The 26,919-nt window shown below is 40.9% G+C and overlaps 1 protein-coding gene across 3 annotated transcripts in view; it reads right to left on the bottom strand.

The window, feature by feature from the left end:
- The window catches only part of ATAD5 (ATPase family AAA domain containing 5), a 37,325-nt gene extending 16,339 nt beyond the window's left edge, over positions 1 to 20,986 (bottom strand). For 2 of the 3 annotated variants that reach the window (XM_066613534.1, XM_066613535.1), the window contains exons 1-14: positions 20,774 to 20,986; positions 16,282 to 17,990; positions 14,763 to 14,817; positions 13,581 to 13,751; positions 12,725 to 12,866; positions 10,884 to 10,965; positions 9,329 to 9,513; positions 5,782 to 5,942; positions 5,190 to 5,343; positions 4,142 to 4,408; positions 1,378 to 1,474; positions 875 to 939; positions 500 to 645; positions 84 to 234 (exon numbers count right to left, since the gene is read on the bottom strand). In XM_066613534.1, coding sequence (XP_066469631.1) covers positions 84 to 234; positions 500 to 645; positions 875 to 939; positions 1,378 to 1,474; positions 4,142 to 4,408; positions 5,190 to 5,343; positions 5,782 to 5,942; positions 9,329 to 9,513; positions 10,884 to 10,965; positions 12,725 to 12,866; positions 13,581 to 13,751; positions 14,763 to 14,817; positions 16,282 to 17,990; positions 20,774 to 20,827 — 3,439 coding nt within the window. In that variant the 5' untranslated portion in view covers positions 20,828 to 20,986. The remainder of the gene's footprint in view (positions 1 to 83; positions 235 to 499; positions 646 to 874; positions 940 to 1,377; positions 1,475 to 4,141; positions 4,409 to 5,189; positions 5,344 to 5,781; positions 5,943 to 9,328; positions 9,514 to 10,883; positions 10,966 to 12,724; positions 12,867 to 13,580; positions 13,752 to 14,762; positions 14,818 to 16,281; positions 17,991 to 20,773) is intronic. The other variant, XM_066613536.1, reaches the window with a different exon arrangement.
- Positions 20,987 to 26,919: the final 5,933 nt, after the last annotated feature.

Genomic DNA, 26,919 nt, shown 5'->3' with positions numbered 1-26,919 from the left:
TGAAGGTTGCCAATATACCATTTTTAATCATTCCAACAAATTTTTACTTTTCTACTGATAAAACAAAGAAGGACTTTACTTACTTGGTGATTTAGTGCTACTACAACTGGTGTAAAAGCATGGCTTATGAGCATTTACACCTTGTTTATCCACCTGATGAGATTGAGTAGCTTCCTTCAGCTGAGAAAGTATCTGCCTTCCACTACGTTGGCATGAAGCATTAACTTCAAAAATCTGTGGGAATATAACAATTAGATTTGTTTGATACTTAGTCCTGGAAGATCCACATTCAAATCTGCACTCAGCCATGAAGCTTCCTGGGTGACCTTGGGTCAGTAATTCTCTCAGGCTCACCTACCTCACAAGGTTGTTGAAGGACAAAAGGAGGGAAGCAACTATTATGTCCCACCCTGAGCTCCTGGAGGAAGGGCAGTATAAAAATATGAAAAAAATACTTCACAAGACCACATTTATTAGACAAGTAACTACTTAACACAACCTTGAAGCCAAGTTCCAGTGCACAAGCATAAACTGCGGCAGTCTTTCCTACGCCTGGTGGGCCAATAAGCAGCATAGTATTACAGAGAAGACTTTCTTCCTCGTCATCTGATTGGTCATCTTTAAAATCCACACTGTCCAATGATTCTAATAAATGAAATCAAAGTGAACATATAATGTCACCTTTTGCAAATCAGAAATGAACATTAAGAAGTGCCTGAATCTAGAAAAACATTACATTTTCTAACTATGGTTGCCTTTATTATGTACCCATGTTATCTCTCACTAGACTATCAAAATAGCTGAATATTCATAATCAATTCATATTTTTAGAATATTTTAGATTATGGAAAGATTTGAGTATGTTGACTGCTACCTTTCTCTTCTTTTTGATTTCTGTTTTCTTCCCAATCAGCTCTTCTTTTCCATTCACTCAGCCACCTAAAAACAAAGAGAAAATAGCAGCAATACATACAGAAGCAAGGCATCTCAGGTCTAGCCTCACAATGTATCCTAATTGAATCCAGAGGCATCCAATGCACACTTGCGGCAGTTTTCATTTTGTAAGTTCTTATGTCAAACACTCCATGCTTTTAAACTTAGAGATGTTTAGAAAGTAGGTTTCATGAGCTAAGCTGACCAAATGAAGTCCTTAGAATTTCAAACATTGACCTAATGCAGATTTAATTATGGTTAAAAAAAGCTATAGTGATTAGGAAATGCCCCTTCACTTTTGTCAGCTATAACCACGGTTACTATTAACCAGAGTTCGTAAAACAGTAAAGCAGGTCATTATATAAATCTGAAACAAGTCCAGGTGTTGCAACAGCCTGGTCTTTTAGAGGCACACACAAAATATGAAATTCAGCAACCGCTAACCTGTGTAACTTTTTAACTGCTTCAGTGTTGCCTACAAGTTCACTGGAATTCTGTGGCTGATATTTTTCTGTCCAGAGTATCTCTTCATTTTCAAAACCTGCAGGCACAAACACAGGAAAATACCCATTTGAATAATTACCCCAAGAGAGTAACCCAGCAATGTTCAGATCTTCTAATGTACTTCTAAATTGATATTGAAGCCAAATTGAAATATGACTAGTAGGGGGAAAATTCCAGAGAAGTCAGCTCTGAACAGTATTGATAAATGAAAGTTTTAGTACCTTTTCGTAACTCAAAAAAGAATGAAAATCTAAATCTGCAAGTCTTGCCTTACAATATATTGTCTTTTCTCAATAAAATATTTGAAAAAGGTTTTATCTTTCAATCTTGGACACAGTTACTTGAAAGTAGGTCCTACTATTTTCATTAGAATTGATTTCCAAATTGGCAGTTCAGGATAACAGTATTATGAGAATTTGCATAATTTATTATTAGATATGGTCTGACTTTCCTATTTTGACAAAATAAAACCAAACACAAATGTTCCAACTATTCATTCAGAAGCAGTCTTACTGGTTTGGGTGGAGCACTTCCAGAATAAGTAGACAGAATTACAAACATACTAAGGCTTTCATGGTTGGAAGAGTTTAAAACGTAATTTAACATGTTGCTTGAGTCTTTAAGCCACAGACTAAAACACATGCAAATTTAAAGATAAAAAAGACACTAAATACACAATTCTTGTGAAAAACTATGGTCTAATATTGATAATATAAAATAACTCTCTAGTGGCTTAAACTCAAAAGACCCCACTATCTGAGCAGAAGGTCCATTTGCACATGTGTGTGTGTGTCCCTGTAGCTCCCCATGCCCTGCAAAAATTATTTCCCGTGATCCTCAAGAGCAGCTTTTGGGGAATCTTAGAAAACTGAAAACAAGGGAGGGAAACGTCTCCCTTCTAGCACAAGATCCTGCTACATAATTGGACCAAAGTCATTTTGTTTTTATGTTTTAAGCCATTTCTACCCAACGCTGCATATATGCAACAGGGACCAAATGTCTATGGGCTAGGCAAAAATGGGTTAAACACATATAAACCCCACTGTGGTCCATTCAGGCTGTGCTCTGATGAAATTCTGTGAAAACTAACACACTCAAAATAATGTGTCACCAGCAGCCATGGCAGAGTTATCATTTTGCGTGAACAGGGCAATGCCAGACCACTCCAGACCAGTATTCTGAGAATGGGGTGCCCCTTTATCTAGCTATGTGTGAAGCAAACTTTTATCATAACTGTCCTAACAAACATTTTCAGAAGTATTATCAAATGTAAACAGTTACCAGGAACAGAATTACCATAGATACTCGCCTATAGTATAGTGCGTGAAATTTTTGTCAAGTAATCAAGCTCAAATTATCAATTCGCCTTATCTCCGGGTCAATCAGAGGGCAAAGCCTTTCAACTCTGAAAAGTTTTCTCAAGCAGCAGACAGGTGCCACGTTTCTCAAGCAGCAGGCAGGCACAGCTCCTTAGAAGCAATTTGTTATCCTCTTATTCTCCTTCCTTCTGCTGCAGCCTGGTTCTGCTTTGCAAATGCTTGCAAAGCAGGTCTCTTTTTTTGAAACACCAGGATGGGAATCCTCCTTTCCATTTGAAGCAGGCTACAGTTCAATGCACCCCTACTTAAGAATAACACCCATGGAAAGCAGTGGGTCTACTTCTGAGTAAAAAGGGTTGCAAATATATGCAGCTGCATCTCTCTGCTGTGAACTGAATTGCACACTCCCAGTTATGTATTATGGGTTGTATGTTGTATGTAGAGCTTCTGGTTTAACACACCAGACACCTTAAAGGTGGATTTGATTCATGGATCTCCTGCAGTGGTTCTCAACCTTTTTCACTTGCATATCCCTTGGCAGCCCATTTCCATACATTGTACCCTTCATATTAGCAAAATGTTTGTAATTAATAATACAAGCCCTCATCTCCTCTATATGAAAGCCCAGACCATGTATTTATCACAGTATTTTCTCTTTTTATCTGTTCGAAGAACAGAAGACTCTGCCTTTGCACTGTTTTGCACCAGAAGTGTGCTGAGAAATTCTGGGTGATTGATCACTTTCCATATTACGTTTCAGCTTTTTTTACTGTGCTGGTTTTCAGTCACTGGTTCATACATGAATTGATGACCAAAAACTAGCTATTGGTGGAGCTTTCACAGTCAGCTAGCTACCTCCCTTCCTGCCTTGCTGGTCCTTGCAAGGCATTCCGGCCTTGCAAGGCATTCTGGAGCATGACCTGCCTTTTTCTACCATTATACTTTTTCAAGTACCCCTAAAGGGTACTTTATCTAGCTATGTGTGTCCCTGGGAGTGTCCCTGTTGAGTGTCCCTGGGAGTACATGAATACCAGGTTGGGAACCTGGTATGTGGAATACCACTGCTTTACTGGTATGTTGTTTACAGTGCACTTACTCTGATAGTGCTTACAAGAAGGTGATGAAGACCAGAATTTAAAAAGAATAAAAATGTATCTTTTGATCTTTTACTATGTTTTTAATAAATTAGAGACTACAGTTCTTAGGTAACAATTAGTGGTGGGTTATTTTTCAGGATCTGGCCTCGGGTAAAATCAGACAAAACTATAGTGAGACACCCCCCTAAGTTTAACTCCCGACTTATCCGAGGGTCATAGAAAATTCCATGATTGTTGGCTCAAAACCTGCCCTTGGCTTATCTGTGGGATCGACTTGTAGGCCAGTACCTGCGGTAATTGCAGATCCAAATTTAGAGTCTTCTATTATCATTTCAGGCTTCTCAGTCTTATCCGTATCAATTAAGTGCATATTTTCCATTCTAGTTTGATTTACACATGGTTCTTTGGAAATATGGTCTGACAGCTCTATTTCTGTTTTTTTCATTTGTTTCTTTCTTTTGGATTTTTGGTCTTCAGTTTTCCGCTTTCTTTTCGTTTCTTTCCGATTGTCAGATATTGTATCTGCCCCCAAGCTGACAACTTTACACTTACTTACTAATCAGATAAAAACAAAATGTACAACATGTTAAGCCAATGAGTGATTTTTAGCACCTCTCACAGATAATATCAGAAACAAATACAGAAGATAACTATTTAATCACAAGGGTAAAGATGATTTAAAGCAGTGGTTCTCACACATTTAGCACCAAGACCTACTTTTTAAAATGATAATTTGTTAGGACCCACTGCGTGTGATGTTATTACCAGAAGTTATATCATCAAGCAGAAAAATTTTTAACAATCCTAGGCTGCAATCCTATCCACACTTACCCAGGAGTAAGTCCCATTGACTTTCATTGTTAAAAGCTTATACATAGTAGCTTGTTAAAAGTACAGGTCTGTAACATTTCCCCAAATGCAGTCACATACCATGGTAGCATCAAGTCTAATATTTTAAAAATAAAATATTGGAGACCCACCTGAAATGGGCTCGCAACCCACCTAGTGGGTCCCAACTCACAGTTTGAGAAACATTGATTTAAAGTATTGTATGTGATGTTCCACACAGGCACAAGCACACGAACAGGGGCTTTCAGTTTCCCCTCCAGCAGTAGCCTCTTATACTTCCAAAAAGTATCCCCTGCTAAGTTCTGGAAACTATGATTGAGAGGCTGTTGCTAGAGGAGAAAAATCAGTAGCAGCACCCCCCCACCCATGTATGTATGTAGAAGCACTTTGAATGTGCCCACAGGCTTCTTTGTATCTCTCACCAAAAGTCACAGATACCTCACATAAGAAGCAATTCAATTTACATCTTTTAATTTCAATTACATACATTGCAAACCTGGTTTATTATTTTCAGGTGCAACTTGTTTTTTCAAGAGTTGATCAAAAAATTGTTTCACAGGAAACTGGGAGTTGTAAGACCTTATCTCCTCTAACAAACAACTTCGTAGTGTTTCAGAAAAAACTGGTCGCCATCCAGATGGCTGTAAACAAAAGAATTAAAATGTCAGCACAATAAATATTTTTGTAGATTTAAAAGCAGAGTTCAACAGCACATAATAAATACAAGAAAACATATGAGCTATGCCATTTTAAAACATTGTTTAAGTAGAGGCAATCCACTTAAATAAGAATTTACAAAGAAAATGTATTCAGTACAGGGGGGCCTTGATAGCTGCAGATTCAGTTATCCACAGATCAGGTCTGTGCACCCCCCCCATACACCCCCTCCAGCGGCAAGGGAAGCTCTGCTCCCCTCACCTCCGGAGGGTCCAGACTGCACGGACAGGTGTTTGCCTTTATCCGTAGTTTTCGCTATGTAGAGGGAGTTCTGAAACTGAACCCCCACAGATAAAGGGGCACACCTGTACATCAAATCTACCAAAAACTATCATGGCAATATAGATCTACAAAATACCAACCATAATAATTGCAGAATTGGTGCTATTAGGCTTTGCATTTAAATCTGAAAATTCACCAAGTGAAAGGGTTAGCCTTGAGAAATCAGTTACTTCAGAATTAACTTCTCTTATGTTCCTTAAGAAAGAACATGTGGGTGGTGCCAGCCTCCAAAAAGAACATCCTAGAAAAGAATAAAAGTTCATTTAAGAAGAGATTTTTGAAAGGTATTACTAAATAGAAATTACAGATACTGAAATGATGAGTGATTATTCATCAATTTACAAAGTCTTTGTTGATAATTTACCAGGTGGTCTGCAATGATACTAAGGAACAGTACTGTACAAAAACCCAATTCAGAACTCAAGGAGCATGTTAAAGAGCAAGAAGCCTGACAGGTGAGTCCCTCAACTGAAAAAAAGGACTGGATCACCAACGCTAGTTTTGTTCAAAATTCTTACACTTTGCAGTCTGAAACACACTCTTAAATAAAAATATTTCTTTTTAAAAATAAATGGAACCTATATTTCTATGTTATTCTTATGATAGCTTTCTTAAAATTTGGTCTCTCATGGTTCTTCTATAATCCTGTCAATTCCCTGATGTAAAATATCTGCAGGAAAGTACATTACTCCTGTGTATTACTCCTACCAGTCCTCCCTTCCCCTCTTTTAATGTTTTGCAACATTAACACCTATTGCTTTTGAGAGTGGAGGGGAGGGGAGGAGAACAAAGGATTCTTTAGTTCGCTATGTCTTTTTAGTCCTTACCTCTTTCCATATGAAGGAAGCAGTGTATTTCCTCAATTTTATCCAAAGCAAGAAGCAATAATTTCTAAGGCCTTTTAATCCCAGTAAAATTAGTACATTAGTTTGAATCTAAAAGTAAATTTACATTGAGGGGAAAGAAATTTTGCTTACATAAGATAGCCACTCCAAGTTCAACAATTTCCCACATCTGCTGCAGCCCTGTGTTCCCCATCCCACAGGGTCCCCTGCCTCTCAAGAGCAACTGGGGTGGGGGGGAGGAGGAGCCAACAGTGGACGAACAGACAGGTCCCCAGGAGCTCCTGGGAGACAGTTTGTTTTCCCCCAAATACTGCAGGTCTGAAGAGGACCTGAAGATCTTTGTTAGGAGAGATAAGATCTTCATCGGTGCAGGTATCTGGGAAACTGAAAGCCCGACAAGGGGGGGGGGCATTCTTCTCAGAGGAATCTAACCATTTGTGACAGTATTGGGGGAAGTGCAGTGATCTGCAATCAAGCTGCTGGCTCCGTGCTGAGATGCCATATGGAAGGGGAGGGGGAAGCATGAAGTGTAAAGTTTAAGCTGGAAATTTAAGATAAGCAAGTGTTAATATTGTCCCCGGCTCTGATTGACTGATTTGGCTAAAAGCCCTGGATATACTGGAGGCATTGAGAGACTTTTTAAGGAGGTTGAAAGTGCTCTTTTTCTCTGTCGTGGAATAAATTGGTGGAGGATTATAATTACAACTATAACTTGGGTGTGAACAAAAATCCAGAATTATTCTTGGACATAATTGGATATAAATATAATTCTCATTAGATGTGAAAGAGCTTTGTTTTCTCTGCACCAGAGACAATGAGACTGTTTTCTTTCATTTTGTTTTTCTCTCCATTAACCGCACTGGACAGTTATCTGCAAGAGGTATGTAAGGAATGCGGATGGCAGAGTAGTAATGACGTGGTGGAAGTGAGGAGAATAATATGTTGTGGACATCTAGTGGACTAGAAAGAAATTGCAAAATGGACTCTGTTCCAGAAATGTGGATACAGAAAATCTTGATTGCTTGTTATGGAGAGATTGCTTGTTACGGAGCGACAATAGCTGAATTGGTCCTCACAGATTCAAGCCAGTCTGGAGACTCTTTCCCAACAGATAGATGTCTGTAAGGAACAATTGGAAGATGTGAAGAAACAAGCAGAAGATAAACAAGGGAGTGAAAAAGCGGGCAAGGAGGAAAATCAACAGGATGATCAACAGGACGAAGAAGAGGTGCTGATGGAGATTAAGAAAGATAAGATTGACAGAGTAACAGGAGTGCACAAATCACAAAATTTGTTGAAACAAGAAGGAAAAAATATATCCCAGTTAACTGGAGGAATGAACACACCCTATATAAGAAAGTGTGGATTTATCAGATTCTGTTATAGAGATAAATTATTAAAGATATTACAGGAGAAAAAATGGAAAGAAAGAAAAAGAACCCTGAGGGGTAATCTGAGGGTTAAAGAAAATTGGAGGATTTATTCAGCTAATAACAATGGTCCAAATTTATTTGAAGAAAAAAAAATACGTATGAAATTGATAAATATGAATTAGAATGTATTAAAAAATATAGCTGGAAATGTAAACGTGTGGAAGAATTGTTTTATATGTGGTTATTATGTCAAAGAAAAAAGTGTAATTAGATTGGAGAATTAGATTGGAGTTAAAATAGCTGAGGTGATAATTTTGGTAATTAGATTATTTTGTTTTAATATTAATGAGCAATTGAAGTTAGTTTACGCTTGGTAGAAAGTGAATATTTAGAAAATATAGTATAGGGCATTAGGGAAATTATTGTATATTATATAAATAAATGGATAAATCAATAAGAGGTAGAAATAGATGAGTAAGTAGGTTAGGAGATAAAGTATGATTAATTAGTAATGGTATATGGTATTTAGCACTCCTAAATGTATGTTTGTATGTTTGTGTGTGTTAATAAAAAAAAAAAGAGCAGCTGGGGTGGGGCAGGTGTGCTTCTAAAACATATTAGGTTTGAAGCAACTATTTACCAGTATCTAATGCTCTTCTACCCGGTAGTCTGGGTAGCAGCCTGGGAAGGCAGCTCATCTGAGAGTAGGAAAACTCCAATCCCAATCCTCCACTGCCTTGTGGCTATATCCAGTTATGGAAAAGGCTTCAGGAGTCAACCTCCAGGCAAAATCCGGAGCCGGAGTCCCTGAGGCAGTTCATGGCTGAACACAGTCATGTTCTGGCAACTCCTGCGATGCCACTGGAACCAACCATATTGGCCTCTGCCTTTCCATTGGACGATTTCAGCGGTGTGGAGAGGGGGAATTTGCTGCATGAGAAACAGCTTATTCTCCATATCTGCTTTACCCAGGCTTCGTACACTGGAGAGGATACTGTTCCAGAACCACCATTCAGAGCGCGATACCATAGTCTTCCGAGACTGAAGGATGCCAACAAAAATACTCTTCTAAATTTTTAATGCTGAAGTGTTTGTTCTACTTCTGCAGTATAAGGCTTCAGCTGAATGTGGGAATTGTTTGGCTTTGTTTTGGAAGTAAAAGCTCCAATAACTTATTAGTAGAGTGTTTCTGGTGAGTAAAACAGGATTACAGCTTTACTGACAGCATAAAGGGCCCTGTGGCTCATAGAAATAGTTTAGTAGTTTTTTAGACGTGGCCGCTATCTTACTCCTATCTGAGAAGGATAGGCTGTAATCCTAACTCTTACTAAAACAGTGGGTTTACTCTGAGTAAAACAGTTTTCAAACACTTCTACCTATTACAAAACCCTCTGGAAATTGGCACTCACCATCATCCTTCTGCTGCACATGGATCACAGTTTGAAAACAAGAATTTGCTGTGGAATATGCTTCCAGTGTTGCTGCTCTCTTTGCAATTTGCCTTTTTAAAGACTCTGGCAATCCACTCATTAAAAATTCACGTTTTGCTTTGAACTGCTCAACATCTTGGGAATTTTCAGATTCATCTTCACTACTGTAAAAGACCACAAAAATAGCTGTTATATTTAGTGTGGATAATTATTTCATACCACAGTGGTTTTCAAAACGTGTTTAAGAGAATCCTGGAGTTCCTCAAAAGTTTACTGCTGTTCTCAATCAGAAGGTTAGTAACAGAAACTCTGAAAGACTCTTTGCCCTTCAGTCTTCCTTTATAATGTCTCCACATGAACTGACTGTGCACTGTAAACATGCCCCCAAATCCTCAGCAATACAGAATTCCTGAAAGAAATCAATGTGGAAAGGGTTCCTTGGAGAAAGTTGGAAAACCACTGCTGTGTCATTTTCCAAAATGTGTCACACACAAAATTTAATTGTTTAAGTTATACTATATTATTCTCTCAAGTTTCTTAGGAAAATTGCATATTTTAAAAAATGGAATATTCCTCAACATTGCTACATGCAAACAGTTTTAATTTTTTTTTTCATTTCTAAATTTTTTTGCACTAAGGAAGTGTATCTGACATATAAAAATACCTAGAACAGCTTGGAAACTATTAATACTTTATGACATAAAGTATTTATGATATAAAGTGTGATCGTATCATCCCTTTTGCGAGCAGCCACTATGCCAGGTTTAATGCCAGTGTAAGATTCTCACAATTAGACTCTATACACTCCAAGGAAACTACAAACAAGCATCAACATAGCACAATAATATCATTACAAAAAGGTGCCACCAGCATCTCTGGCAACTCCACTGCCAACCTTCAATTGCAACTGAATTACAACCTTCAACTGCAACGTTGTACACTAAAGCACACATGTTACCAAAGTTCAGAAGGGACAAAAGGCTTGGTGATTGCAAGAATATCAGGATGATGTCACCTAACCCAGTCCATGCCCACCTCACAAGCAAACTGCCAGAAGAGCCTGCAACATCACTCACCTCTGACTATGCTTCACTCCTTCTCAATTTCCCCTTTGGCTGGCAGGATTCTGCTAACACTAAGGTGTGTCACTATACCAGCATAGATTCAAGCTCCCACCAGAACAAGAAGCTTCAGGAACCCTCCAATCCCTGACCAATTGGCATAACTTATAGACAGATTGCACCCATAAAGTGAGAGAACACAAGTTCACAGCAAGAAAATGCAACTTGACTATTCCAGCTTAAATTTAAGAATTTACTACAGACACCTCTCATTTCACATGAGGGTTAGGTTTTTGAAAAGCCATGCAATAAATAAATTTAACCACTTTATTCCAAAAACGTGCAAGGGTAAATTAAATTTTGGTATTAATGAAACAAGTGAGTTCTTCTAAAAATGCCTAAATCAAATGCATTTGAAATTAGAGATCCCTGTAATTCCAATACATTATTATCTGAATCTGTAACATACTGACCTGCTATCAACAAAAATCGTAACTGCTTCATCTGCAAGTTTCTGAACTTTTTTCATAATTAGAGAAGACATCCTTTCTTTGCCTTTAAAAACAACACATTGATGAATTTGTAGAAGTATAATATGTGCATTTAGATGAATGTATTATATATACGATATATTATATATGACATGATACGATTTGATAAATGATATTAAGAGGTTAAAGTAGAAGAGAAATTGGATTAGGAGATATTTATTTATTAGCTAAAGTGACATATGATATACTGCACCCCCCAAAGGTATGTGTATGTTTGTTTATTGTGTTATGTTTGCTGTGTATGATAAAATAAAAAATAAAAAAACACATTGCTGGAGTAGTAGTGGCAACAGTTTAGCTCTACCTCTATGTGGCAACATCAAACAATAAAATAAACAAACCTAAATGTCTGGCTAACTGCATAAAACATTCACCATTGCATTTCAGAATCACAAATTATTTTAATAAAGGATTAAATTCCCCTCATAATATAGAATCTGTTTTGAGTTTAGCAAAATTAGATACACCTATTTTGTTTGCACAATTCCATGTTACAAATGCTGATTGTGCAGATATAGTCTCAATTTTTGCAACTCTTAATCCTTTTTCCTATCATCGACAGTTCAGAGTTAAAACTACTGTGCTCACGCAGGTTGATTTTGCATTTTCCTGCTTTGGGGTATTAAAATTTGTCTAATATGTAAACAAACACTTCTATAGTGAACTTTTCTCCTAACATAAAAACAGAAATAAGAGATAATGGCAAAAGTGCATTCCAAGCGAAATGTGTTATATTTTACACTTGGACATATTGTAAATGCCCCTCCTTCCCCATTTTCACAGCGCTCACAGCTGAACAGAAAATGAGCTGAATGGTGCATACATTTCAAATTGCTTTTTATTACTTAATTTCATCTTAAGATGGTTTCATAGGGAACCTTGTAAAATTATGAATTACCAGTTCTTTATATAGGATTAAATCTGAAGGATAAATGGAGGAAAGCACACACAAGTTAACTTCTTCCCCCTTCCTGATCATAGCAGCTCCATGAAAATCTGCTCTTGAGAATCTATACTTTAGAACAGGTTACATGAGGCTGCAGAAAAACCAGCAAAACTGACACACCTAACCATGTGAACAGAAGCACCTTTCATTTGTGCAAAAGTAGATTAGGATCTAGTTCATAGTTTTTAGCACATTATGTCTCCCAGTAAGGTATCAGTTAAAATGAAAATCATTAGGACAGTGGAATTTTCAGAACATAAACATCCTATTTGGCCTTAAGTTATACGAATATATTTAAGTAATTTATATCCCACCTTGTCAAGGAAATATCCAAGGCTGCTTACAAGTTTCACAGAAAAAGAACAATGAAGCTTACAATTAATAAAACAATGAGTAAAAACAGTAGGGGGCATCTATTAAAAAAAAGCTGTTCTCAGCATACACCTACAATTTCAGCTTTGTCTTTGGCTCCTGTAACAATTTGTATACGTATTTATTTATCCAGGTATTTATATCTTGCCTTCCTATCTCTGAAGATGCCCCAAAGACAGTGCACATTAAAAAAAATACAATAATGAAATAAAATCAGGCCACTGCTGGTCTCTATAGGATCCGGTCCTTCTGGCATGTGCACTTACTCTTTCCATTTATCTCGTATGTGTAAAAATTTGAATGCAAACCCCCAAATGAACAAGTGGATTCAGGCAACAGAGCTATGTTCAAATATCTACAAAGCATGTTAAAGTACTATTACGCCTTGGTTAGTTAATCCTGTTTGAAAGTCACTCAATACACTTAATTAGATAAAATTAGATACCAGTTGATTTCTTAGTTGTCTTCATATTTCCAGCCTTTTTCCCCAATACATCATTCAAGCTTTTTAGATTATTTCGTTTCTCCACACTCTCTGGAACAGTATTGATATTGCTTGGGCTTGAATCCAGAATGATCACCATGTCCTGAATACAGAGCAATAAATAAATATTAAACCTTGCTAACTGGTTAAGAGGCACTTTTTAAGTGGGTGCTCTTCTTTTATTTAGCAGTCAGTTTATTTAGCAGTTTAGATTGTCAGTACTTATATATCAGCATTCACCACATATATGCTAACAAGAAAAGTAAAGCTTTCAGACAAGCTTATTAGAATGAGATTGTACTACCACAAGTATGCAATACTATCACAAGCCATTCCAAACCCTCTCACACTACAGAATAGAGAGTAAATTAAAAAGACACACTATTGCTTAAAGCAGGGATCTCTAAACTTTTCGACCGAAGGGCCGCATCAAATATCTGGTACAGTGTCAAGGACCAAAAAAAAATTAAATAATAAAATTTAAATAAATACATTAGAGATGGAACTTAGATGAATGAATAAATGAATGGGTTCAAATGCCCAGGATTTCTCCAAGCACCAAACACAGCCTAAGAAATAAAGCACACACTTAAATGGACCCCCATTCCCCCACCCCACAAGCACAACTCCAGTTGTGTTTGGACAACTGGGCCAGAGGCTCTCAGGGGATCAGAGGCTGGCTGTGGGCCGGACAGAGGCTGGCTGCGGGCCGCATTTGGCCCCCAGGTTGGGGTTTGGAGACCCCTGGCTTAAAGTAAGTTCATTCCAAAAGCAAAAGAGATTATAGCATAAAATAAGCTGGAATTTGTGAACTTACTTCATTGTTCTGTAATATTTTTCTTTCAGCAAGAGCTTGTTGTCTAGAAGAACGTCTTAGAGGTGTGCACTGGGTGTCCTCAATAATCCTTGTTGCTCTGTTGTGCTGTAGGGTCTTCGCTTTTTCAACCAATTTCTTTGCTTTGGATATATTACTAAAAGTGGAATTAACCTGGCAGCAAATAAAAATAACCAATAGTGGACATACTGCATGCTTAATTCTATAAACTCAGTATAACATTGACAGCTATTTCTGATGTAAACTGTGAAAAGAAATTAAATACAGTGGCTCCCACAGATTTGACACAATGCGGATCCCAACCCATGTCAGGAGGGCCACACTGTACCTTCCGGATGCAATCGGAAGATTCAGTCGTGTCTAAGAGGTGGTCTGAGGTGCGGGGAGGCAGTATGTAGCCTCCTGGGACTAAGAAAGCCTCCTGGAGGCCTTAGAAAAGTGAAACTAGTTTTTGTGAAACCACTTCTGGTTTTTGCATGTGGCCTCCCCAGGACTCAGACCACCTCCCAGAAGTGGGTGATGGTCTTCCACCCATGGATTTTATCCATGGGTTTTGGTATCTGTGGGGGGGGGGGGAACAGATCCCCCACACAGAGAGCCAACTATAATTATAAATTACTTGTTTGACCTGAGGCAAAGAAATACAGGCATTGTTTCACTAAATACAGTCATTCTGAGCTGCTTTCCTCCAGAGGGGGGCATATCCCCAATTCGCTGATAAGCGAATCTATGGATGTGGGATTCTTGGATACGGGAGCTCCCCTTTACTATTCATAACTATCAAAAGACTGCTGAATCCAATCAGATCCTTTTTGGAGTATTCACTCATAACTTTGACATGAAGATCAAAAGCAGATCCTGGACTTGCCCTCCTCACATTCCCCACTGATTTGTACAAACTGTAATTTGTGGAACTGGAGTTTGTTTCAAAAGAGGATTTAGATCACAATGTTGTGAAGATGGCATCTTCTACGTTAGGAATTACATTCAACATGAAGTAATGAGGAAGGGAGGAGGGCAGGAACAAGAATTGCATTTATTGCAAATGGCTGAGTGGGAAGCAAATTAACATCTGAACAAGCCCCTAGTTACATAGCAAAACTTAGTATTCTGTGCAAAACAAGACCACAGAGACTTAATTACAGTCTTATTTATTCAATATACCTTTACATTTTGTTTTGTATATCCCTCATATGTACTTATTCGGGTGAATTTCATCCTGTGTAAGAAAAAAGTAGAAATTAATATTTTAAAAATATTAAGAGTTGCCTTAAATTTGGCTCTCATGAAAATTTAAACATTGTTATAGATTCGAGATAAACAAGTAGTAAAATGTAACTTGTGATATGTAAAGTAACTGTAATTATTCTCCCCCCCATCATGATACACTGAACATTACAACTGGAATTGTAGTGCAACATCTTTCTGCTGCCACCTATAACTCATTTTCTTCTCACCTAATTTTTCAGTAGATTTGTCAAAACTATCTGCCAAATATCCTATAGTCTAGATTTTTGCAATAAACACCTATACAATAAAATTCAGAGTGTTCTGTTATGAATGTCATATGAAAATGCAAAAAGACTCACAATACAATCCTATGCATGTCTACTCAGTTCTATTAAGTTCAATAGGATTTGCTCCCAGGCAAGAGTGTATAGAATTGCAATCTAAAAAAAAATCAACCAGGATCTAGTTTATGAGAGGAAGTAAAAGTTCCTTAGGAACACCACAGTTTTATCTTGGGCCCATTTTGGTTGCATGCGTAGGAATCATCACCTTCTCATTTCCCTTTGCCACTGCAGAGTCTACCAAAGAGATAGGGTACACTGCGTCTTGGTAAACATCACTGGGTGAGGAAGTAGCATCTCCCACATGTAACTAATATGACTCAAAAGAGGCAGAAGTGATAAAGGGACCCTAGCTTATTACCATGTCAGCAAAACTGAATACATGAGTACTGCATCACTAATGCAGCTGCCAGATCCAGAAACATGTCACAGAGCAGTTGTTTTTCTATGTCATAGCTGACAAAATACCTGTGCTTTGGCTGAAGTAACACAGATGGTGTTAATATCAAAGATACAACTGAGCCAAGCCTGAGCACCTTCCATCTTTTACTTCCTTTAATTGCTTCTAGTACCTAGAATACTAATGGCAAGAACTAGACAAAATTAAAACAATGTCCCACTAATTTCAAAAGGAGACATAAAAGCACCTGTTTAATAAATAGGCACTTACATGAGTAAACCACGTCTGATTTTTGTTAACCTAAACAGATATTTTGGAAGCATTCAGTCATATTTGTGTAGGCATTCATGTATAATTAGCTGTAAGCCAACAGTCTACAAATTATAGATATCTTAAGAACAGTGGTTCCCAAGCTGCACGTCACAACACCTCAAGTCACATGACACAAGCTTGCGCAATCCAAGATGACAGCACCCGGGAGAGCCAGGAGAGGAGCACTGTGACCATCGTAAGTTTGGAAACAGCTGCTTAAGAGAATCAGAAAGCCTTTTGAAAAGCTTGGATGACTATAACAATTCTCAGTGTAAAGGCTCTCTCTTTTAGACTCACTTTTCCATACTGTGCTGCAGAAAATCACATATGTTCAAGCTATTATTAATAAAAATTTAGATTTTAGAACAAAATTACTTGCACTCTAAATATTAAATTTTACCTTATGGGGCTTTTTGAATCAAAAGGTTCAGTTATCACCTCGGCCTTATATAAGTCACTTTTATTAAATGATTTTCTGTTTGTTTTGGGTGTAGAAGTCTGTAGTGGGATAACATCTGGAGTGTTTGTAGTAGCAGTCTCTGAATCCTTTGTTTTTTCTGGTGTAGTATTTATGGAAGTTTGGCTTGTCCTCTGCCGTACACTTCTTCTCAGTCCATTCTTCTGGGCCAATGTGCTTTGTGTTCCACATGAAGTTGCTCTCTTAATTTGGTTACTTGCATCACTGTTTGAGCTTTCATTAGACTTTGCACTTTTTCTCTTTGCTTCCAGTATTGTCTTTTTCCTGATAAGTTTCTTACGTCTTACTCTGGTAGTACCCCTTTTGCTATCATTAGCACAGGAATCACTACCAACACAATCCTTTAGTACTTCATTATCTAGTTTTTTATTTGAATCATCTTTGCACATGTCCATTTCCTCTTTGTATTTTGAAGATTTTTCTCCTACCTCCTTCTGTTTACCAAGTCCTTTATTAGTTCCAATTTTTAAGGTATCAGATTCTGGTTGTCTAAAAGCTTTCATAAACTGATACCTTTCTTCTGCAGTGCATTTTGACTTCACAATATCTGAACCAGCAATTTCTAATACAGCCAACTCTAACTCTTCCTCTGCTATCACCACATTAGACTTTCGTTTCTGAGTCATCTGCTCACTGTATTCCAGCTCTGAAGAGGATAAACTGCTTTGTCTTTTAGCTTCTTTGGGTTTTTGCTTTAAAAAGATAGAAGCTATTTTCCTAGAAGAAGGAGATTTTGGAGGAACAGAATGAATTTGTGCAAGGACAGTTACTGTCTTAAGGGGCAGCTGTTGAGTGGCTTGGAAGCTGACTGTTTCGTCTGATGCAATAGAATCATCCGGTGTTTGAGATTTTGGAATTTGTTCATCTTTATTTTCACTCTGGCTTTTCAGAAAGTCTTCAAATGATACTGTTACTACACAATCATTTAACTGTGGTGTCTTATGTGTAATAGTTTCCGGTTCTAGAATACATTTATTTATTACGCTTTTATTTTCAGGCTCAGTAGTAGATAGGACTTGTTTATCATCTTCTTTACACTGTTCCTTCAGCTGTGCTTCAGGAGAAAATCTTTCAGTCAGGTTGGTTTCATCTTTGTGCTTCCTCTTCTTTGCCCTTCTTAAGCTCCTCTTTATTACATTTCCTTCTATCTCCATATTTTCTTCTTCATTTTTACAGCTAACATTGTTAATAGGGTTTTTACCACAGTCATTTAAAATTTCTTCCACCTTTAGCGGAGCAAGCAATGCAGGAACACTGTGAAAAGCTTTTGAATCCTCTTCCTTTGGAATGAATCTCTCTCCACTGTCATCACTATTAATTTCTATCATGAGATCATGTTCAATTGTTCCCATGACCTTTAATTTATTATTTAAATTATACCTCTTCCCTTTCTTTTTAAGCCTCGACAAAGGTTTTGAAGAATTTTCCAACCATGATCTACTTGTTTGACTTTCCTTCTCTGTCAGAGGTGAAGTGATCTTTTCATTTGCTGGGGAAGTTTTCTTAAAATAATCCATGATATTATTGGATTTTGGTGGTGACAAAACTCTATCAACATGTTTTGCTAACGGTGAAAAATATTTTGTAATTGCTTCAGCAGAAAAATCTTCTTCTTTCCGTTTTTTACAGGGCTATAAAGCAAAAAGAGAGTTATTAATATAAACGGCTAACTTTGAAATTATTCTTATCCATCTCTTTCCCCATTCAGAACATGGATTATCTAATACATTTCTCATGTTCATTATGCACAAATGGAGCTTTATGTTCCTCTATTTTTTGTAAAGGGGGCAATAAAACAATTTTATGGCTGGTAATAATGCTAATCCATTACAGCAGTTGTTCCCAAACTGTGTGCCATGGTGCCTCCAGGTGCCGCAGCAAACTCACAGGGGTGCTGCAGGATGTCCCCTGCAGTCTCTTCTTCCCAGCTCTCTTGGATGCCACCATCTTGAATCACGCAAGATCTCATGTAATTCTTATGAGATCTTGTGCGATCCAAGATGGTGGCATCCAAGAGAGCCAAGAAGAAGAGGCAGCCACAAAGAAGGACACTGTGACCACATGGGAACCACCGCGTTAAAGCAAGAAATACTTTATAGCACGTTAAACACAAAAGCACACACTTTGATGGAGCAGAATCCACTTTATCTGATATGTCACAAAAGCCTTGTTGGGTTTGCGACTGAGCTGTTCATTTGTCCAGGTCAGTATTTGGAACACCCAATAAACTTTACATTTTCTTAACACCATTCTGCTTCTTGTCTGATATAGAAATACAGAAATTCCCAACACTTTGCCTCAAACTTGCGTCATAATAAATCTGTTAATCTTTAAGGAGCTACAATACTCTTCTTTGTTTGGGGGACAAGAAGGGATGCTGTATATCTACTGCATATAAAGTTAGCTATCAAGGAAAGAATGGAATGTTGCACAGAAAGGGCAGGAGATACCACTCTCATCCACTGAAGTCTTCAATGGCTGGTAAGGAAAGGAAGACATAAGAACTTCCAAACCCAGATTCTTATTTCTAGCAGTTTGCAAACTCCAACTGAGTAGCACGGACCTTTCGTCTGCCTTTTAATATTTAATTTCTCTTTTCCATTTCCCATCTCCATTGGTTGCTATGCAGTGCACTCATATGCCTAACTACTGAGAAAAAAGCTCCATGCAGCTTACATCCAAATAAGTAAGCATGGCATTGCATTCTTAAAACATGGACCTTTGAGACAGTAAAAATAAAGCAGCAATACAACATTATTACCAAATAGAAATGAGCATGTCATAGCCACTGTTCCAGCTAAGATGTATGGCGATGCAGCCACACACCTCCCAGCCAAGCTACACATAGTATGGAGTTTAGCAACCCAAAAGTTCAGCAATGACATTATGATATCATTACTGAATATCTGGAGAGGGCGTCAAGTCTTTGGTTCCATCTTCTAGACTAGGGGTGTCCAAACTTTTTGGTAGGAGGGCCACATCATCTCCCTGACACTGTGTCAGGGTCCAGGAAAAAAAAAAAGAATTAATTTACATTTCAAATTTGAATAAATTCACATAAATGAATATATTAGAGATGGAACTTATAAGAATGAATGAAGGTCTTGGAATAACTCAAGGCCTATAAAAGGCCTTGCACAAAGCAAGGTCAGCCTTTCCTTTGCTGCCACATGACAGATGTGAAACAGCAAGCAGTGGAGGGAGCCCTCATCCCACAGCTCACACCAGGGGTCGAGCAGTTGGCCAACACGCTGAGAGCAGTTGCGTTGGGCCAGCGTGGGCTCCAGCAAGTCTCCAGAGGGCCAGAGACTCATTGGAGACTGGGGGTCCCCTGCGGACCAGACTGGGAGTCCTGGAGGGCCACAAGTGGCCCCAGGGCCGGGGTTTGGGCACCCCTGTTCTAGACACAAGTCAAAATTTAAGCAAAGTAGACTACAACACCCTACAAAATCAGTATAGCATGTTAGTATTCTATCAAATTCTATTTATGCTTCTTTAAAAAGCACCAAACACCTCACAATTCTATAAATATTTATCCTGACTACTGCAGGAGGATTTTGGAGCAAAGCAGCATATGCCTGTATGCAGAAATAAAAATTAACAGCGGAAACATTCCCTAATGAGCCCAAAGGGCATCTTTTAAACAAAAACACACAACCAATTATGAACACTTTTGAAGTGCTGTCCCAAGCAAAACACAAACAAACGTTTGTTGGATTTATACCAATCTAAGTGCCATGGGGGCTTCAAAAATATTCTGGCACTTGTGGTCTGCTGACCATGCAGGGATTTTTCTCTTATGGATCTGCAGTCCTCCCTTGCAAAGTTCCTAGGATTTCCTAAGACCACACAAGAAAAGAACATTAAACCAGATTAATTCCATAGCGTAGATCAGCGATTTTCAACCAGTGTGCCAGGGCACATTGGTGTGCCGTGAGTGGTCCACAAGTGTGCCATGGAAATCTGGGACAGGGTCATTTATTAGTAGGACTGTTGGAGGATGTGAGCCCCCCACCAGCAGCACAGTGTGCCTTGTCAGCTGTCAAGAAACTGAGGATGATGATGATGATACTGCTCTTTAAAGGAGCTCCTTACAGAGAGAAGCGGGCACAGATTGCAATCCTATGCGCACTTGCCTGGGAGTAAGCCCCTCTGACTATAATAGGACTTACTTCCGAGTAGACAGGCGTAGGATTGGGCTGACAGTCAGAGGCGAGGGCAGGAAAGCCACTCTCGTCGTCTGACAGCTCAGCTCAGCTCAGCTCGGCCCGACCCGGCCACGCCAGCCCCGTGCCAAGCCGCCCCCAAGGTCCTCACCCCCACCCGCCCTCCCACCCAAGGCACACAGAGGAGCGGAGCCAGCTAGCCGCCACCACCCGGCCCCCGCCCCCGCCCCCGCCCCCGCGTCTCTCACCTGGACCTCCCCGTCCGGTGGGGGAGCGGCCGCAGCAACCGCCGCCACGGCCATGCTCGCCGTCGAGCCCCGCTCCTCAGCTGCGGCCGCAGGTCCTCAGAGCCGGCGCCATGAGGAGCCCCGCCCAGCGGCGGCCCGGCGCGAGCGTTCTCAGCCTGTCAGAGGTTCGCGCGCCAGGCGACCGTCACACAAAACAGAAAAGCGCGCGCGGGACGGATTCCGACCCCCGTGACTGCGCAGGGGGCGGGGCGCGCCTCGCTAGAGCGCACGTGACAGGGGGCCGCGGCCTGGTCCCCTGTCACGTGACCACTGACTACGTGAGGCGCGTGCTCAGTTCTGCCCTCTCACTAGTGCAGGCACATAGAAGCCCAACTGCATAGACTGCCCTCCTTGCTCGCCTCACTCCTCCTCCCTTTCTATACACTGTGTTGTGAACCACCACGGTGCTGATAGAATAGCTGCAGCCCAGTCCTATGCCTGTCTACTCAGAAGTAAGTCCCATTATAGTCAATGGGGCTTACTCCCAGGTAAGTGTGGATAGGATTGTAGCCTATGTCAGCTGGGTAGTCCCTCAGCAGCCTAGTACTATGCAGGCCAGTGCCTGTGACCCATTACATGAGGTCACAAGTTACCTTGCCCATGCCCGATCTCCTCTGATCTCGGAAGCTCAGCAGGGTCAGGCCTGGTTAGTACTTGGATGGGAGACCGCCTGGAAATACTGGGCTTATAGTCCAGTGGTATTCAGCCTGGGGCATCGCGATGCCCCAGCCTGTGGGTCCTGGCCTCTACCCCCTTAAGGGGTGGGGGCAGCCAGGAGATGGGGAAAGCAGCGCCACGGAAGCGCTCTGCTCAGGGGGGCTGCACAACCTTCTCCCCAGGTCAGGAAAAGTGAAAGCGGAGCGATTATGCCCCATTCCACAATACCGGAAAAGCACAATCCCTCCGCTTTCCCTTCTGACAGGGCTGCAGGGACTGGGGTGCATCCTCCAGTCCCTGCAGCAGCCCTCTCCTGCGTGTAGGGAGCCCTGCTTCACTCTCCCTTTCCCTGACCTGGGGTGCCCTGCAGGCACTCGCGCAGGGCTTCCCGCTGCAGGGACTGGAAGGTGCACCCCAGACTGGAGGGTCCCTTCCCCCGCCCCCGCAAAGACTTACTGCGGATTTCAAACTCCCGGAGAGTTTGAAAACTGCAGCCATAGTCTTTCGAGACAGAAGGTTGCCAACCATGTTGGTGCTCAGTATTAGTGTCCAGTATTCATTCATTCATTCATTCATTCATTCATTCAGAAAGACTGAACCCAGTAATACCTTGACACTGCAACATCTCACTGTTCAGCAAACTGGAGCACAAGATATATACTTGCATTCTCTATACCTTCGTGTATACATATACCGGAGGATAACACTAAGGCTGCAATTCTGTACACACTTGGTCCAACAAGAAGCTGACGGAACATACAAGATCCAGGTCTACAGAGCTTGTGTCCTGAGTAACTTCTGTACTGCAGCGAGTCATGGACTCTTCACTCACAACAGGAGAGGAAACTGAATGCTTTCCACATGCGCTGCCTCCGATGCATCCTAGGCATCACCTGGCAGGACAAAGCTCCAAACAACACAGTCCTGGAACGTGCTGGAATCCCTAGCATGTATGCACTGCTGAAAAAGAGATGCCTGCATTGGCTTGGTCATGTCATGAGAATGGATGATGGGCAGATCCCAAAGGATCTCCTCTATGGAGAACTCGTGCAAGGAAAGCACCCTACAGGTAGACCACAGCTGCAATACAAGGACATCTGCAAGAGGGATCTGAAGGCCTTAGGAGTGGACCTCAACAGGTGGGAAACCCTGGCCTCTGAGCGGTCCGCTTGGAGGCAAGCTGTACAGCATGGCCTCTCCCAGTTTGATGAGACACTTGGCCAACAGTCTGAGGCAAAGAGGCAAAGAAGGAAGGCCCGTAGCCAGGGAGACAGACCAGGGACAGACTGCACTTGTTCCCAGTGTGGAAGGGATTGTCACTCCCAAATTGGCCTTTTCAGCCACACTAGACGCTGTTCCAGAACCACCATTCAGAGCACGATACCATAGTGTTTCGAGACTGAAGGTTGCCAACAATATCTGGTAGCATGTCCCATTCAGTTCAGTAGAGCTCACTTCTGAGCATAGAATTGCATTACATGGTAGATAAGACAATAAATCTTGTGTCACCTTAAAGAACAACAATTTTTGTCTAGGGGAGGCTTATGTCACAATAAAACTGCAATCCTATATACAGTATACATATCTAACACAATAAGGCTGTAACCCTACGCACATTTACCTGTGAGTGAGATCTATAGAACAGAATCGGGCTTCGGAATAAACATGCATAGGACTGCACAGTAAATCAAATTAGATTTCATGATATTTACTGCTGAGAGAGACATGCACAAGATTGCACTGTAAAGGTTTTAAGGTGCCACAACACTGTTGTGGCAGACTCCTTGGAAGTTGTTAGTAAGGCATATAACACTGCAAACTGATAACACTTCATACAACTGATGAAAGTAGGCTCCAGGTCACAATTTATGCTTTAATATATAGAGTGTTTATGGCCCAAATCTTACTGAACACTGGGCTTGCTTCTGACTAAAATAAGACTGTTTTCAAACATCTCTATATAAGATACAATCATCCCTACTTCCTGGGAGTAAGTCCCATGTAAAACAATGGAACTTACTTCCAAGTAGACACATATAGAATTGCGGTATACTGATCACCTTTAAAAATTCCTTTTTGTCTCCATCCGAACAGCAGCTAATGGATTAGTTTTCCTGCCACTTCGGAAAGCAAAGAATGAGTGGGACATGACTCAGAAACAGACAAGAGAAGCATAATGGGCAGGATGAAATGAACCTCCTTAGAGGTGAAAAACATTATTCCTTAAACTTCCTTTGTTGATTTTGGGAAATACTTGAGTTCTGATATAAAATCATCCCCCAAGGATTCTAACGAACTCACACAGTCCAAGCCTTTGCATGTCTGCTCAGAAGTAAGTCCCATTGTAGTCAATGGGGCTTACTCCCAGGTAAGTGTGCATAGGATTGCAGCCTGACTCAGGGCAGTTTTCCAGTTTATCTCACCCCAGTCATTCTAGTAGTACTCCCAGGGCAATTTCATTGAGTTCATCCAGACTATTTTTTGATTGCAAGAAGATAGTCCCATTTGCAGGACTTTTGTCAGCCTGTGTGCTACAAGAAGCTCCTCTGGCAGTACCCTTGGCAGTAAGCCCCAAGGCACTGAACGTCCCTCCCAAAGGTGTAGAGGCCATAGACCCAATCCCTAAAAGCTTAAGTCCAATAAGAGGTCAGAGAGCCCAATCCTATACATGCCTACTTAGAAGTAAGTCCCATTGTCTTCAGTGGGGCTTACTCTTTGGAACATGCATAGGATTGCAGCCCTATTTCCAACTAAAAGGCTGCAATCCTGTGCATACTTTCCTGGAACCAGTGGCGTCGCTAGGGGATGTGGGGGTGGGCTGCACCGGGTGACACGCCCTGGGATGACGCAGCATTAGGAGCTGCCCCATCATGCCATACACCGTTGGATGCGGAATGTCCAGCAGAACGCTATGCAAACAACAGAATTGAAATAGCTCCTTTCTTTCAAACGTTATGGCCAAAAAACTGGAAAGAAAAAATGCATGGAGCCCTATGACAAGTGAAAGTGAGCCGTATCGCGTGTTTACTCGTGAATAGGTGTACTTGCCATAGTCCGTCGGAAAGGGCAGGCAGAGAGGACTCCAACAAGGTCAGAATGGTACTGATCCAATGAATGCAGCCCCCAAAAACACCCGAGAAGGAGGTCCCCCCCAGCTGTGAGTCTATTGAGCCCTATGAAAAGCAAAGCAGCCTCACTTCACGTTTACTTGCAAGTAGGCAAACGTGCCTTGGCTGGTAGTCAGGCCAGGCAAAGGGGAATGTGAGGACACCAGAATGGTCTGATCCGTTGGAGCTGGAGTGCAACAAATGCTTCAAAGGGCAGCCTTCCCCCCCCCCCCAAAAAAAAAAGGACAAAAGAGGCTTCAACTGGTAAGGGGAAAGTTTTCTATTTTGCACTTGTAAAGCCAGGTGAGTTTTTATCTTGATGTGCCTGAAATACGAGAAGAAGAAAGTTCTCGTAGAAGAACTTTAAACTGGGCACTGGGGAGGGCAGGAAATCTCACTGATTCTTTTTGGGGGGTTGTTACTGCAGGCAGACTACAGAATAAGCTCAGTGGGACTTACTTCTGAGTAGACATGCATAGGCTTGAGCTCACAGGCTGCAATTCTATCCACACTTTCCTGAGAGTAAGCCCCATTGACCACTATGGGACTTACTTCAGAGTAGATTCACTTGGTGGAACAGGACTGGCTCCCCCTTATTTATTTCTTTTATTTTAATTTGCTTGTTAATGTCACTTCTGGCCATGACATCACTTCCAATGGGTCCTGGACAGATTGTCATTCTAAAAAGTGGGTCCCAGTGCTAAAAGTTTGAGAACTGCTGCTATAAGGTGTTAGTAAGTTGAGGGGGGTGGGTGGGGGGGTGGAGTGACTACAAGTTTTCAATATCACTAAAATCAGAATTTGGAGGATAAGGCCATCATGTAATATATCAATCAATGCATAATTTCCTGCAGAATGCAATGAACCAAACCACATTGAAATATCTGTGTTCTAATAAAAAGTACAGCCCAAAAACCAGTGGGGGCGGTGATGGTACACCACCACGACCACCACCTGGGGCGTTGCCCTGCCCACTGCATGGGGTGATGCCACTGCCTGGAACTAAGCCCCATTGAATACAATGGGGCTTACTTCAGAGTCGTGCATAGGCTTGCCCTGTAAGTGACTGAGGGCCCAATCCTATCCAACTTTCCAGCTCCGGTATAACCACAGTGCTGCACCGTTCCCACATGTTCTCATACCTTGAGAAGGCCCCAGTGACTGCCACTCCATCACAGGATGTAGCACATACCCCACTGGCATAACTGCACCAGCACTGGAAAATTGGATAGGATTGGGCCCTGGCTGAGAATAGGGGAGTATTATTATTATTATTATTATTATTATTATTATTATTATTATTATTAATAATAATAATAATAATAATAATAATACAGGTATTTATATACCGCCTTTCTTGGTCGTCAGTTTTCTCCTCAGACTTCAATTCAAGGCGGTTTACATAGGCAGGCTATACTAAATCCCAATAGGGATTTTTACAATTGAAGAAGGTTCTGTCTTTCAAGAACCACAACATTTCAGATGGATCTTTTATGATCTAGTATCACATTCTGGCCTCCATTTTCCTCCCACACAGGCTGACAGCAGCCAAAGAGTAGGTGGAATAACTCAGCATAACTTGGCTAGGCTTGTCAGCTGCTTCAAGGTGCCAGCAACCTTCGGATGTTATCTTCAGGCAAACGGAGGCTCTACCCTCTAGACCAGACCACCTGCCCTATTCTCCCTATAAAGATTTAATTCTTTAATTAAGAATTAAAAGAAATCTCCATCCAGCAGCACGGAACCATGACACTGGCATAAAAAAAATATATTTGTAGAAAACTGTACATAGCAAATGAAAGGTGACATTTATGGTGGGATTTACTGCAACTCTTTTTAAATGGGTAACACTGCAATTGTCAATGGATTTGCAGCCCAATCCTAAACCATCTACTCAAAAGTAAATTCCATTATGTTCAGTGGGGCTTGCTCCCAGGAAAGCATGGATAGGACTGCAGCCCCACAGCCCAAGCCTGTGCAAGTCTACTCATAAGTAAGTTCCACAACAGTCAATGGGGCCTGCTCCCAGGAAAGTTTGGACAGGATTGCAGCCTCACAGCCCAAGCCTGTGCAGGTCTACCCTGAAGTAAGTTCCACAACAGTCAAGGGGCTTGCTCCCAGGAAAGCGTGGATAGGATTGCAGCCCCACAGCCCAAGCCTGTGCAGGTCTACTCATAAGTAAGTTCCACAACAGTCAATGGGGCTTGCTCCCAGGAAAGCGTGGATAGGATTTCAGCCTCACAGCCCAAGCCTGTGCATGTCTACTCTGAAGTAAGTCCCAGTATAGTCAACGGGGCTTGCTCCCAGCAAAGCGTGGGCAGGACTGCAGCCCCACAGCCCAAG

Source organism: Tiliqua scincoides, chromosome 2 (assembly GCF_035046505.1).
Source record: "Tiliqua scincoides isolate rTilSci1 chromosome 2, rTilSci1.hap2, whole genome shotgun sequence".
In the NCBI taxonomy this organism is placed as follows: Eukaryota; Metazoa; Chordata; class Lepidosauria; order Squamata; family Scincidae; genus Tiliqua; species Tiliqua scincoides.
The sequence above is the reverse complement of the archived record's forward strand: the minus strand, read 5'-3'. Positions and strand labels throughout refer to the sequence as shown.